Raw genomic sequence first — 12,117 nt, forward strand, 5'->3', positions numbered from 1 at the left:
AATCGATAAGTGCATACTCACATGCCTTCCAAATTATTTTTACTTGTAATATATCAGAATTTATCATTCAGCACTGCTGATATTGATTTTGAACCACAACCTTTCCGATAACATTCTGTTATTTTGCGTAACAGACCCCTATCTAAGTTGCAAATTTTTTCTTATCTCTATCAGATGACATTGAAAAAGACCCGATATAAGATTATTACGCATTCCGTTTGCGTGCTATGTGCTTTCCCAAAAAGAGGCAAACTCATACACACATTTGTTGATAACGGGGGTGTGTTCCATAGTTCATATCCATTGTATGTGATGAAATATAATGTAGAATAAAAGGTGACGGATGACGCATATCGTTCATGAAATTTACGCATTTCCTCGGCTCAATAAAAAAGAATTCAAGAGAAGAGGAAAATACTGAATTCGAGGAAATGCACTGTCGAAATTAGCTAGTTTTTGGGGTACATAATATATATAAGCGGATGGGAATGTGATATTTTGGTGTGTTTACCTCAGTATAAACTTCCGTGATCAGACAAATTGTGTTCAGATTTGATACTAAATTTATTTCCTTTGTTGAATCATATATGTGTACACGAGTTAAATTTCAAGGGCCCATGCCTACCGCCTTACTACTACTACCAATTTCCTTGTAATAAAATTAGTCACATATATATGTCCTCTGTTTATTGTTGGATCCTTTCAATTAATTTGCGAAAACCTTCACTTGGCGGAGATCTAAAAATAATATCGCCTATTTGTTTTGTATGCCACAACAACCTTATTACGTTCTTGATATTTGCATTCAATCAATCAGTTAATCAAATCGTGTTCGAAGGAGATAATACATAGATTTACTTGTGAGGGCATCATATAATTTCTTATGTAAATATTTGCATTGAGTGCCTTACAGAACACTGACTTGATAAGCATAAATTTGTTTAGATGGAAAGTGTTCGAAGCATACATAGTCTGAATGCTATTATATTTGAGAATTGTTCTACTGGCTGATTAAAAATTTAAACTAATTAAATTTGCACCGCCGACGATTAGAATTTATGATGCAGATAATTGTCAGGTGACATTAAGCTTTAATAATATTATTTGCTGATATTTTATTTCATATCCATCAAAAATTCAAAATGTTATTTTTATTGCCATCCAGTGTGGAAATTGTGCCATTGTTTGTCTTTCTCTTTGAAAAAAAGAAATAAAAATTTGGTTCTCATTGCAAATAATCTCTGAGAATATTATTTCAGGTTTAGTTGTTCGAGAAGGTCTGGATGATTTTGTTTTTGAATGTGAATCGACTCGATGTAGCTTACTAATAACATATGTGGTGAAATTTGAACACTAAATGATTTTGAGAAAACGAGCCTCGACGTAAGTCGAAGCTATGAAAATAAAGATTTATAAGTTGAAGCAAAGTTCTAAGTAAATAGTTCTGTACTTTTACTCTTTATTTAATCACAAGAGAATCATTCACTGCTGAGCTTTTTAAAATGAATTTTGATTGGGCCGGATTCAGCTATGTCAATTTGTACAATTCCTGATAACATTCAAAACTTTTATTTACTGAAAAGGGCATCATTTGCTTCTTTTTAATATCTCGGTTGGAAACTGTTCCCTTTTCTCCATTTTTAAGGTTTTGGGTAAAACAAAAGCTTATTAAAATCAATCTGTCTGTTTGTCACACGCACTTTTCTCCAAAACGATTAAACAGATCCGAACGAACTTTGATGGACAGATTGGACGGATATCGTGTGGGGTATCAAATGAAAGATCTCGGTTAGTACTTTCCGAAATTGGTACTAATTTTCACGTGAATTGTAAAGTGAGCGAGTAAGGAGTCAAAATATACACACTTAAAGTGTAAACACAAAACCTTATTAGAATCGAGTCGGTATCTGCCTGTTCGCCTGTCGGTCTGGTACACCCGATTTGTTCGGAAACGGCTAGACCGATTGCCACGAAAATTGGTAAGAGCGTATGATCTGTTCTTCTCTCTAGTAAATAGCGCCATTTTGTGTTAAGTTCAAGTCGGGGCTCCCCATACATGTGAATGGAGGATGCAAAATGTTTTTTTGCAGTATGTGGCCATGTGGGGTATCAAATGAAAGGGCGCAATTAGTACTTTTCGAAACTGGTTCCATATTTGATATCGAGTGAAACGTAGGGGAGTGAGGGCTCAAAATATGGCTCCCAAAACGTGTAACAGGTTTCGTTCTCATCTCTATCCAACCGAAAAATCTGAAAAAATCACAGTGGTGCATTTCTACGAAATCTAAGCTCAAAATATATCTGGTTCCGATATCTACGTGAATAAAATTAATAATAGTATATTTCCACATTTTAGAAATTTGCCCGGCACATCCCAGAAGCATAGAATTTGGCATGGGTGTAAGGGGATAAGGCACAAGTTTCAAGAAAGTCCAACTATTATTAATAAAGTTATAGAGGGTGAAACTTTGCAATTTTTTGTGAATTTCGTGCATTCTACAATCAAAACCTGGAGTAAATTTAAATCCGAAAAGGGTCTGTTACTTCAAGGACCCAAATATGTGAAAAGAAATATGGTGGTCCATGCATATGGTATTTGGGCCTCAAAATACTCTAGATACTAATTGCATAAACATTACGAACTAGGTACAAATGTCCATTAAAATATGCTTAAATAAGCAATACATAAAACCTTTCAGAACGGCTCAGCTTTCGATTTCACGACTTGTTTCACCTGCTTTTCCACTCGAGTATCAACTCCTGTGAGCAGCCTTCTTGTATATTTGGGTCGTAGGATATTTAATTATTTTGAATGTGTGAATTGTATATTCAAATTTAAGGGCGATTGACCAACTTTTTTTTTTAAATTTTCACGTGAACTTCAAAAACACTGTTTTGAGAAAAACGCGTTTTTGAAAAAAAACTTGCCTGCACTTAATTTGCAATGCCTGCACCATATAGTATTTTTCCTTCTCTTCATATGGCTTCACTGTGTATAAAAGATATATACATACACGATATATATAAATATATATAGAGCAGAGAAGATGTTCGTCTTATAGAGCTTTTCTTCTGTTCAGAATTGTGTCATTTAGGCCTGATCCGGATGGAGTCGCGAGCGTATTAAGCCATCGACGCTCAGGCCAATCTTAGCAGATGAATTCTTATCAGTGTTATATCGATAATGCCTTTCTTGCATTTTTTGCATAATCGATGCAACCTCAAGTCGACCACAGATATTTCATTTCGAAAATGATCATTGCACGCCACTGGTTCAACGTAAAATCTATGTTTCTGGCAGTGATAGGACCTATTTAATTGGGGTCGGTCGTCGGAAGTTCTGTTTTGTTAAGATTTAGGCTAAGATGATGTTGCATGGGGGGATCGTTCCACTTTTGAAGAAGCTGGTCGAGGTAAGCTTTATTATGAGACCCTAGGAAAAGTTCGCGCTGAAAGTTGGTTGTTCCGAATGGCAGTGTCCATAGTAAGAACAAAGAAAATGAATACCGGTAGAGACACGAAACAGTTTTGATATACCTGCCGTACCTCGAACTTTACTCTTTGAATTGCATGAGTTTCTCTGTCACTAGGTATTGCCGCAAAGCATTCCAAATGAATTTATGTGATACACGTTCACGTAAAGTCGAGAATATGAGCTCAATAATGTTTACGATATGGGACAATAAACCGGGTCGGACGGTAATTCCAGCAAGCTGCTGCAGAACTCTTCTTTGCCCATATTGGAAGGGTGGCGCTTTTTTGCTAGTCAGATAGTGCTCTACCTTCCTCAATAATGCCATTGACAAGGCAGAGTATTGGCTCCCAGCTCTTCGCTTTTTCAAGTTCAGCTACGGGGTCGTCAGATCTGTCATTTTCCTCAATTTCATTCGTTTGATTCAATGATTCCAAATGTCAAGAGTGCTTGCGAAAGTGAACAAATTCTTCCGTTGGAGTCTCTTCGAAGTATTCCAACCATCTGTCCGTCGCGGATCGCCGGTCGGTAAGCAAAGTACGGTCCTTGCCATGAACTCAACAGAAGTGTTCGCTATCCGTTCCGTGCCGCCCGGAGTTCTTTGCCAGATCCTTGTGATGTTTTAATGATGGATTGATTCTCAAGTCAGCAATCAACAGCCGATGTTAAAGTGCGATGGTCTTATAGGGAATGGCTTTGCAGTCAGTAAAATGAGAAAATATAGTCGGTTTAATAAGCCATCTATTGACAATTACAAGGTTATGTGTGTCCGCAAAATCGATAATATTTTCCCCTTCCAATAGGTGTTCTAAACCTTTGGTAAGGAAAACTAGAAAGACTAGGACTAATAACATTCATTTGGCAATAATGCTCCGAAATTGCGAAATGGAACCTCTTGCAAACTCTTTCAGTGAATCATTGTATGTAATTACACCAATTACTAATTGTTAACATTTCGACTATCCCAACTATTCAGATTGTAGAGATTTTCCCTTACTGCGTCTTCAATACGGTCTAAACTCCTCTTTAACTGAATTTAAAGAGCTAGAGGAAGAACGATTGAACGATCTATTTTTCTTATGCTCTCAGTAATCGAGACTGCTTTAATAAATTGAATTCTCTTTTGGAGTTAGCTCATCTTAATTATAGCACTCTATATGACATGCAAAAATTTACCATAATATTATCGATTTGTTGTTGTGTTATGGATCGCCTATGGAGTGCGAAACATGAGACAAGCGAATGGAGTCCATTAGTTATCAAATCAAATTATATTCCTTGATTCAAATACTCTTCTAACTCTACTCAAGACAAAATCATTATTTAATAACACATATGTTCTCTTTTTTTCAGTTCGTCTGCATGGGAGGAACACCAAAACGTATGGAAAATTTCGCACATTTTATTATGAATGAAATTGGATATAAATTGCCTGCCGGTACACAACTTCAAGACATAAGTGCTTTTTCATATCGATATTCAATGTACAAGGTAAAATTGGATACAGTCTGTCATACAGTCGAATCAATAGAGAGAATCAAAAAACTAAAAATGCTATTTGGAATCGTACTTAGGTTGGGCCGGTGCTATCGATTAGCCATGGAATGGGGACACCTTCAGTAAGCATTCTTCTACATGAAATCATCAAACTAATGTACCATGCCAAATGCAAGGATCCTGTATTTATTCGTATTGGCACGTGTGGAGGAATTGGAATCGAAGGCGGTACAGTTATTATAACAGAAGAAGCATTAGATGGACATCTGCGAAACTCCCATGAATTTGTACGTAAACTTATAAATATACGATAATATAGTTTGAAGTTAGCAGTTTAAGGGGAAACCATACTAGAAGGCTAATTTTTACGTATTTTTGGATATTTTTTTAGTGGGAAGAATTGAATTGGAATGAATCAACAGCTTTTGAGAAATTTGTTGAATAATTTAAGCCAAAATAACAAAGTTATGAGTTCTCCAATGGTAGGACTTGTAGCAACTTCAATTTTTATCGGAATAGGTTCATTACTAACTTATTTTTTTAAGAATATCAACCTCAAAGCAGATGAAAATAATTAAAATTAGAACTTTTGCAAAGCACGTTTAAAAGTATGTAATAATAATAATAATCGTTGGCACAACAATCCATATTGGATCAGGGCCTTGAAGTGTGTTAGAGCACTTCATTCAAGACCGTAACGGTACACTACAGTAGATTGTAGGAGACAATGTGGTCAGCATTGCGCTCGCCCGAGATTATTACCCTGATTTGACTCAGGTACTCATTCACAGCTGAGTCGACTGGTATCCGACGTCAAATTACGATACAAATCCTTCTGCCACCAGTGAGATTTGAACCGCGACCTTCCGTACGACAGCCTTGTGCTCTAACCACTTGAGCTATCCGGATATTTAAAAGTATGTAATCATCATTCATATATTTGCGGGAATTCTAATGATTACAATGATTAAAAGTATGTAATCATTAGAATTCCCGCAAATATAAAAACATTGTTAGGAAAGCCCCTTTTCGGATATGAAGTCATTAAGTATTTATAAACAGCGCTAAATCATCACATAAGAACATAAAGCGACTACCTCTTCGACGCTTGAGCCTGGCATTGTACCCGATAATCGCTCAATTCTACGCTCGTAAAATTTAAAGGAACACGAATTGCAGCGCATTCTGGAGAAGCTAAGTTGACGATCTATGCAATCAAAAAATCGATTCTGAAAACCCAATGTGGTTTCGCCCCTTAAGTTTGCATTGACAATAATATTGGGACCTGGAATTGATAATTACTAATATATAAATGTTAAGTAACTCCAAAATTTCTCTTTATGGAATTTTTTTTTATTACTTACACAACAGGAACCTAAGAAAAATATATTGGATTCATTTGTTCGATGCATTTATTGATCCTGAGGGTACCCTTTTGATAATTTCTCAATTAAATGGATTCAAACAATTGATTTTTGTAGAACACTTGTCTGTAGATTGCCCTCTATTCACTTTTTAGACGCCGTATTCATTTGTTTCTAGTAAGGAATTCAATTGATATCACTCTCCCTTAATCTCTGACTATTAAATTGAAATTTTGAGTGTTCTCTGTCCAATAATACTTAATGTTAGCAGAGAAACAAAATTCGTGTTCTGAATTCCATCGCTACCATACATTCTCCTGCTCGATTTTACTCTAAAATTTTATTTCTTTTCGGAAGCTTATATTATATATTGGGTTGGGGAAAAAGAAATGTCATATTTGTGATCAAAATTTGAGGTTTTATTTAACATACTTAGAATTATCGGAATTAAGTCAATTATGCGTCGTTTTGTTCGCAAACTTGTTGCCATTTAGAAGGCATTATCATCATTATCCCCCCTCCTTATTTGCAAAAGCTCAGACAGCCAGTTTTCGCAAGCCTCTTTTGAGGCCAACTTAGTAGCACCAAGAGCGCTTTGCATGCACCGGAAGAGATGGTAATCACTTGGTGCCAGGTCCGAGCTATACGGTGGGTGCGATAGGACATCCCATCCCAGCCCCCGTAGCTTCTGGCGGGTCATCAAAAATGTATGAGGCCGAGCGTTGTCCTGGTGGAACACAACACCATTCCTATTGACCAATTCTGGCCGCTTCTGGTCAATTGCCTATTTCAAACGGTCGAGTTGCTCACAGTAGAGGACTAAATTGAGGATCTGGTCATAGTTGAGCAGCTCATAGTGGATGATTCCCTTCCATTCCCACCCAACACACAGCCAAACCCTCCTGGCCGTCAATCCGAGCGTGGCGATGGTTTGGGCCGGCTCGACCGGCTTCGATCACGATCTTTTTCGCTTGAGGTTTTCGTACGTGATCCATTTTTCATAACCAGTCACCATCCGCTTCAAAAATGGGTCGAATTCGTTAAGTTTCTTAATCTGGAACAACTTGTTTCCGAAATACGGATATAAGCGTGCCAAAATAAGTAAACACTAGCGAAAAAAAAAATCCTTTAATTATTTACACTGGCATATAATTGAATATTTTATATGAAGTACATATATTCTTTCTGAAACCATAACAATAATTTATTGTAAATTTAAGAATCTGAAGCGTAGGCAGTTTCGGAAGTTAGTATGCCTACATTCAATAGTTGATAAAATTTACCATCAAAATATTGTCATTATATCATCCCTTCCATTTCTATCTTGCAGACTATTCTTGGAAAAACAGTTCATCGCCCCGCCAAGTTGGATAAAAAGTTGGCCCGTGAACTCAAATCCTTGTCAAGTGCCGATGATCCGTATGACACCATTATCGGAAAAACATTGTGCACAAACGATTTTTATGAGGGTAAGGAAATGGAAAAAGTCGGATTCTATTATTCCTTTCATTCATTGGAATTTAATTAATTTAATGTCGCTATCAAGTTACTTGAGAGACGGAAAATTGTTGTCAACAAGTATTTTTTCTCAGTAGTGCCAGCGTTTAAAGCACTTTTAGGTTAAAATTGTTTTATTTTCCCTTTCACTTCTAGGTCAAGGACGTTTGGATGGTGCCTTCTGTGAATTCAGTGAAAATGAAAAAATGGAATATTTAGAGAAATTGAGGGACTTTGGGGTTGTGAATATTGAAATGGAAAGCTCAATATTTGCTGCTTTAACACACTATGCTGGCATTAAAGCTGCCATAATCTGTGTAGCTTTACTGAATCGACTTAATGGGGACCAGGTAAGAAATTGTTTCTTTATATTAGTTAATGATGCAGTAAATAAATGATTTGTCTTTGGCCATAATTTAACTATATGTTACTTTGCATCCTTAATATTATTATGTAATATCATATTTAACAGGTTTTTCTATAGAATATTTCAAAGTTTAGGGTGGAACCCACATTAGAAGGCCTATTTTCATGTATGTTTTTGGAATTTTTTAGTGGGAAGAATTAATTAGAATCCAATCAAATTTGAACATTATATTAGTCGAACACCTTTTGAGTTTTTTGTTTTTTAATTTAAGCCAAAAGTTACGCGACATTATTCCGCTTAAGGTCGCAACTTGAGTTCTCCGATTGCGGGACGTATAGCGCCTCCAATTTTTATCTGAAGGCTAGTTAAAAAAAAGTTTTTTGCTTTCAATTTTCTACTTCCTCACTGAAGAGTAAAAATAATGGTTATCAGTCTGACAAATGTGGGGCAAGTTACAACAAATTGGCCACATCATTGTTGACATTCTCGTATTAATACAAGCCTTTAGTTCCTAGTGATATTTGATCAATATTTTTCTCCTTTTTAATTGAAATTTCCCAGTGGCTTTTTGGGAGTTGTCAGTAGCTTGACAAGTACTACAAACAGATGCACTATTTTGTCATCGTCATAGTTACTGAAATGTTGTTGCCAAAGGCCGTGTGCTTTTAAAACTGAATTCGCAAAACTGTATTGTAACTTGTACTAAAATAAGGGTGGAGTTATATTTCCACATCTAATATTGTCAATAGATTATATCAGGCTGGCTTCCTAGTAATATTAATCTTTTGAAATAGCTTGCAATTAACGAACAGTTGTTCTCGATGTACCGCTTAGAGTAATAGAGTGGTGAGATCCTATCTCGAAAACTAACTGCTAATTTCCCTTTCACGGCAATGTCAAATTTGGGTATAGTAGATATTTTGGGTTACCTTCGCGGGCAGCAATTCCAGCTCTGTGTGAAAATCCTACACGTGATAAGCAGAAAGGAAGAATAACAGATTCAATTCAAGGAAGTGCCTTCATTTTCAATTTTTAAAATCATTTTTAAGGAAGCGCCTTCTCACCACTCCTCTTTGTTCATGTTGTGGACATTGTCCACGGGGCATCTAAAGTCCAGCGCTCTATACTCTTCTTTATGCAGATCAGGTTTTCCTAGCGGCTAATAGCAAAAATTATCTCGAGCAACTTCACCAAAAATGGAATCATCGCCTCATGCAACACAGTCTCAGATTGAATCTGAATAAAACTGAGTTTTTGCCAAACGATCCCCATGAAAAAGGCACAATCACTGTCAGTGGCAGTGACCTGCTCAGAACTGAACAATTTAAATATCTCTGGTCAATCATATTAGCCAAAGGAGAACTGCTTTTTGAATTTGTTTCTAACAATAACGCAACCTGCATGAAGTGGCGTTCCATAACTGATGTTCTTTGCAATTAACGTACCAACGAACGTCTCAAATCTAAAATTCACCGCAATGTCGGCCATCCTCTGACTCTCTATGGTTCTGAGTGTTGGCCGACTATAGGAGACAATGATCGGCATCTTGCGGTAATGGAGACGAAGATGTTGCGTTGGACTAGTTGCGTGACACGTTTTCTTCACATTCGAAATGTGGATATCCGCGATCGATATGGGGTTGCACCGATCGTGGAAAAATTGTGAGAGAGGCCTCTTCGATGGTATGGTCAAGTAATTCACGCCAACGAAAATTCACTTGCCAAAATTGGTCTCAACATCGAAGTCAGTCGATGGTAAGCGACCAAAAGGCCGGCCGAAACAACGGTGACTTAATACACTAGGTGGACATCGACCAATAATTTGCGAGTCAATCGACGAAAAACCAATTTGAATCGTTTTTTGAAAGTTTTCTTTTGAGGAGCGGAAGAAAAATTGAAAAATTTGGTTGAAGACTATTTAATGGATTTGATTGTGAACCTAGGAGGTGGAAAGACATTGACACGGGAATTTCCACGAGTGAAATTTAAGAAAGAAATTAAATTAAAACCATCTAAAAAAGAATAAAGGATTAAATAAGGAGTAAGTGAGGGCGAGCCGAAATTATCTCCTGTGGATCTACTCCAAGTTGTTGAGGAGGCCTAGGCGAGGGACATTCATCCACCAGGTTTTACGGATATTGTGGCGATGCTATAAGTTCTCCTCCTCCGAAATCATTGAAACAATAGGCCGATACTTACCTTCTCTAACAAAGCACGCGATTCTTTTATGCGTATAACGGTGCCGGATTGGAAAAGCCGCAAAATTTTTCCGACTACCCGAGTTTATCCTTGCCGCTAGAGACAGTTGGGAGTAATATGCAGAGCAGTAATGTTACACAGGGAGGATATTTGCTTTATATTGGTTTCTCCTTCTAAAATTCACCGCATGTCCGTTGTGTGACAAATATGCGCTGAATATATTCCAAATATATCGGCCCACGATGTCCATTCTATTTATTACTAGAACAGGGATGATGTCAGTTTGACCTGCAAATTTGTGTCTATAAAACAACTTAAATGCACATCTAACTCGCTGTACCAGTTTCTAGGTTGATGGTTTTATACAACAATCGGCACAGCGCTGTTGTTTAGGAACCTGCTTGGGAAATGCACTTTAAACAAATGATTTGTCTTCTGCTTTCCTCATCGTTTTCAGTGTGCCCATGATCGAGGGTTGTCCAATTGCTAGCTTTTCAATTTTAAGGGGAAGCAATGGATCCAATTTTTATGAAAATAAAATTTTTTTATGATGGATTTTGGTAGTGATAATGAGTAGCCAGCGTACATGGGGTGGTATGTCAAGGCCGAATTTCGGAGGTATTTCGAAAACTTCTTGTATCTTACCGTTTTCTTCAAAACATTTGCTTATGATGCAGTTTAAGTGTAGGTAAGGTTTTTCTCCCACACATGCTTTCAATATAATTATTGTATATTATTTTTTTAAGGAATTTGGTGACATACGAGTAAATCCACTCATACTGTCGATCAGTCTGGAAAATTCCAAAAATTACTTATTCAAATACATGAGGATTACAATAACATATATCCAAAATTTCATGAAGATACCCCAAAAAGATAAAAAAAATAAAGCATTTAAGAAAATTTGAATTCGTAACGTCCCTTTAACTTTCCTCTTAGGCTGCACGTACCACTCACAGTCATTGTGCCGTTATAGAAAACCATGAACTTCAATAGTCTTGGCTGCTAATGAGATCTTAGCCTTTGCAGCTGATTAAGTCAGCATTATTGATTTAATTGTACGATGAACTTGAGCGACTTGAACAACAAGTACAAAATAGATACAATGAACTGCACGGCCTGCACTTATTGATTTTTAAATTATTTGACCCACATACATGACAGTGCATGTAATAAATTAGTTTGCATTTGCTTAATTATGTTCTTGAATATTCTTCAGACTCGAAAGCAGGCTTATTCAAGTTATCTGTTCTCGGATGAATTTCTGTTGATGAAGTTGATACTTTCGAAGATAGTCGACATCTTCATTTTGAAATAGCATAGATGGTTTCTCCAAGACTCATGATGAAAATACCGTAAAATTCTCACTTGCCAAGAAAAATTGAGAAAAATAGAGATTTCGAGTTGGGGGATTAACCCCACTTGTTGCCCAAAAATACGTCATTTTCATGATTTTTTTTAAAAAACCTTCGAAATTATTCATCATCTTAAAGTGCATACATTGAACAATTGTCAGTAATTTTTGTATGGAAAAAATATGCAGTTATATTACAAATGGCTCCCAAAAATGTATAAGTTAAGAAAAGAGCTAGGTGTTTTTCCTTATACTGTAAATATTTTTATTTTCCTTCCGCATACAGTTGTTTCGGAGACCACGTGCCTCCTTCCTCAGTGCTAGTACCTAGGTACGGTATGCGGGAGGAAAATAAAAATATTTACAGT

At 36.6% G+C, this 12,117-nt stretch overlaps 1 protein-coding gene across 2 annotated transcripts in view; it reads left to right on the top strand.

Annotated features, from left to right (window-relative positions):
- The window catches only part of LOC119650688 (uridine phosphorylase 1), a 119,629-nt gene that overhangs the window by 98,363 nt on the left and 9,149 nt on the right, over positions 1–12,117 (top strand). For both annotated transcript variants that reach the window (XM_038053651.1, XM_038053650.1), the window contains 4 exons: positions 4,826–4,963; positions 5,047–5,256; positions 7,664–7,802; positions 7,987–8,180. In XM_038053651.1, coding sequence (XP_037909579.1) covers positions 4,826–4,963; positions 5,047–5,256; positions 7,664–7,802; positions 7,987–8,180 — 681 coding nt within the window. The remainder of the gene's footprint in view (positions 1–4,825; positions 4,964–5,046; positions 5,257–7,663; positions 7,803–7,986; positions 8,181–12,117) is intronic.

The sequence above is a fragment of the Hermetia illucens genome, chromosome 3, assembly GCF_905115235.1.
Source record: "Hermetia illucens chromosome 3, iHerIll2.2.curated.20191125, whole genome shotgun sequence".
Classification (NCBI taxonomy): Eukaryota; Metazoa; Arthropoda; class Insecta; order Diptera; family Stratiomyidae; genus Hermetia; species Hermetia illucens.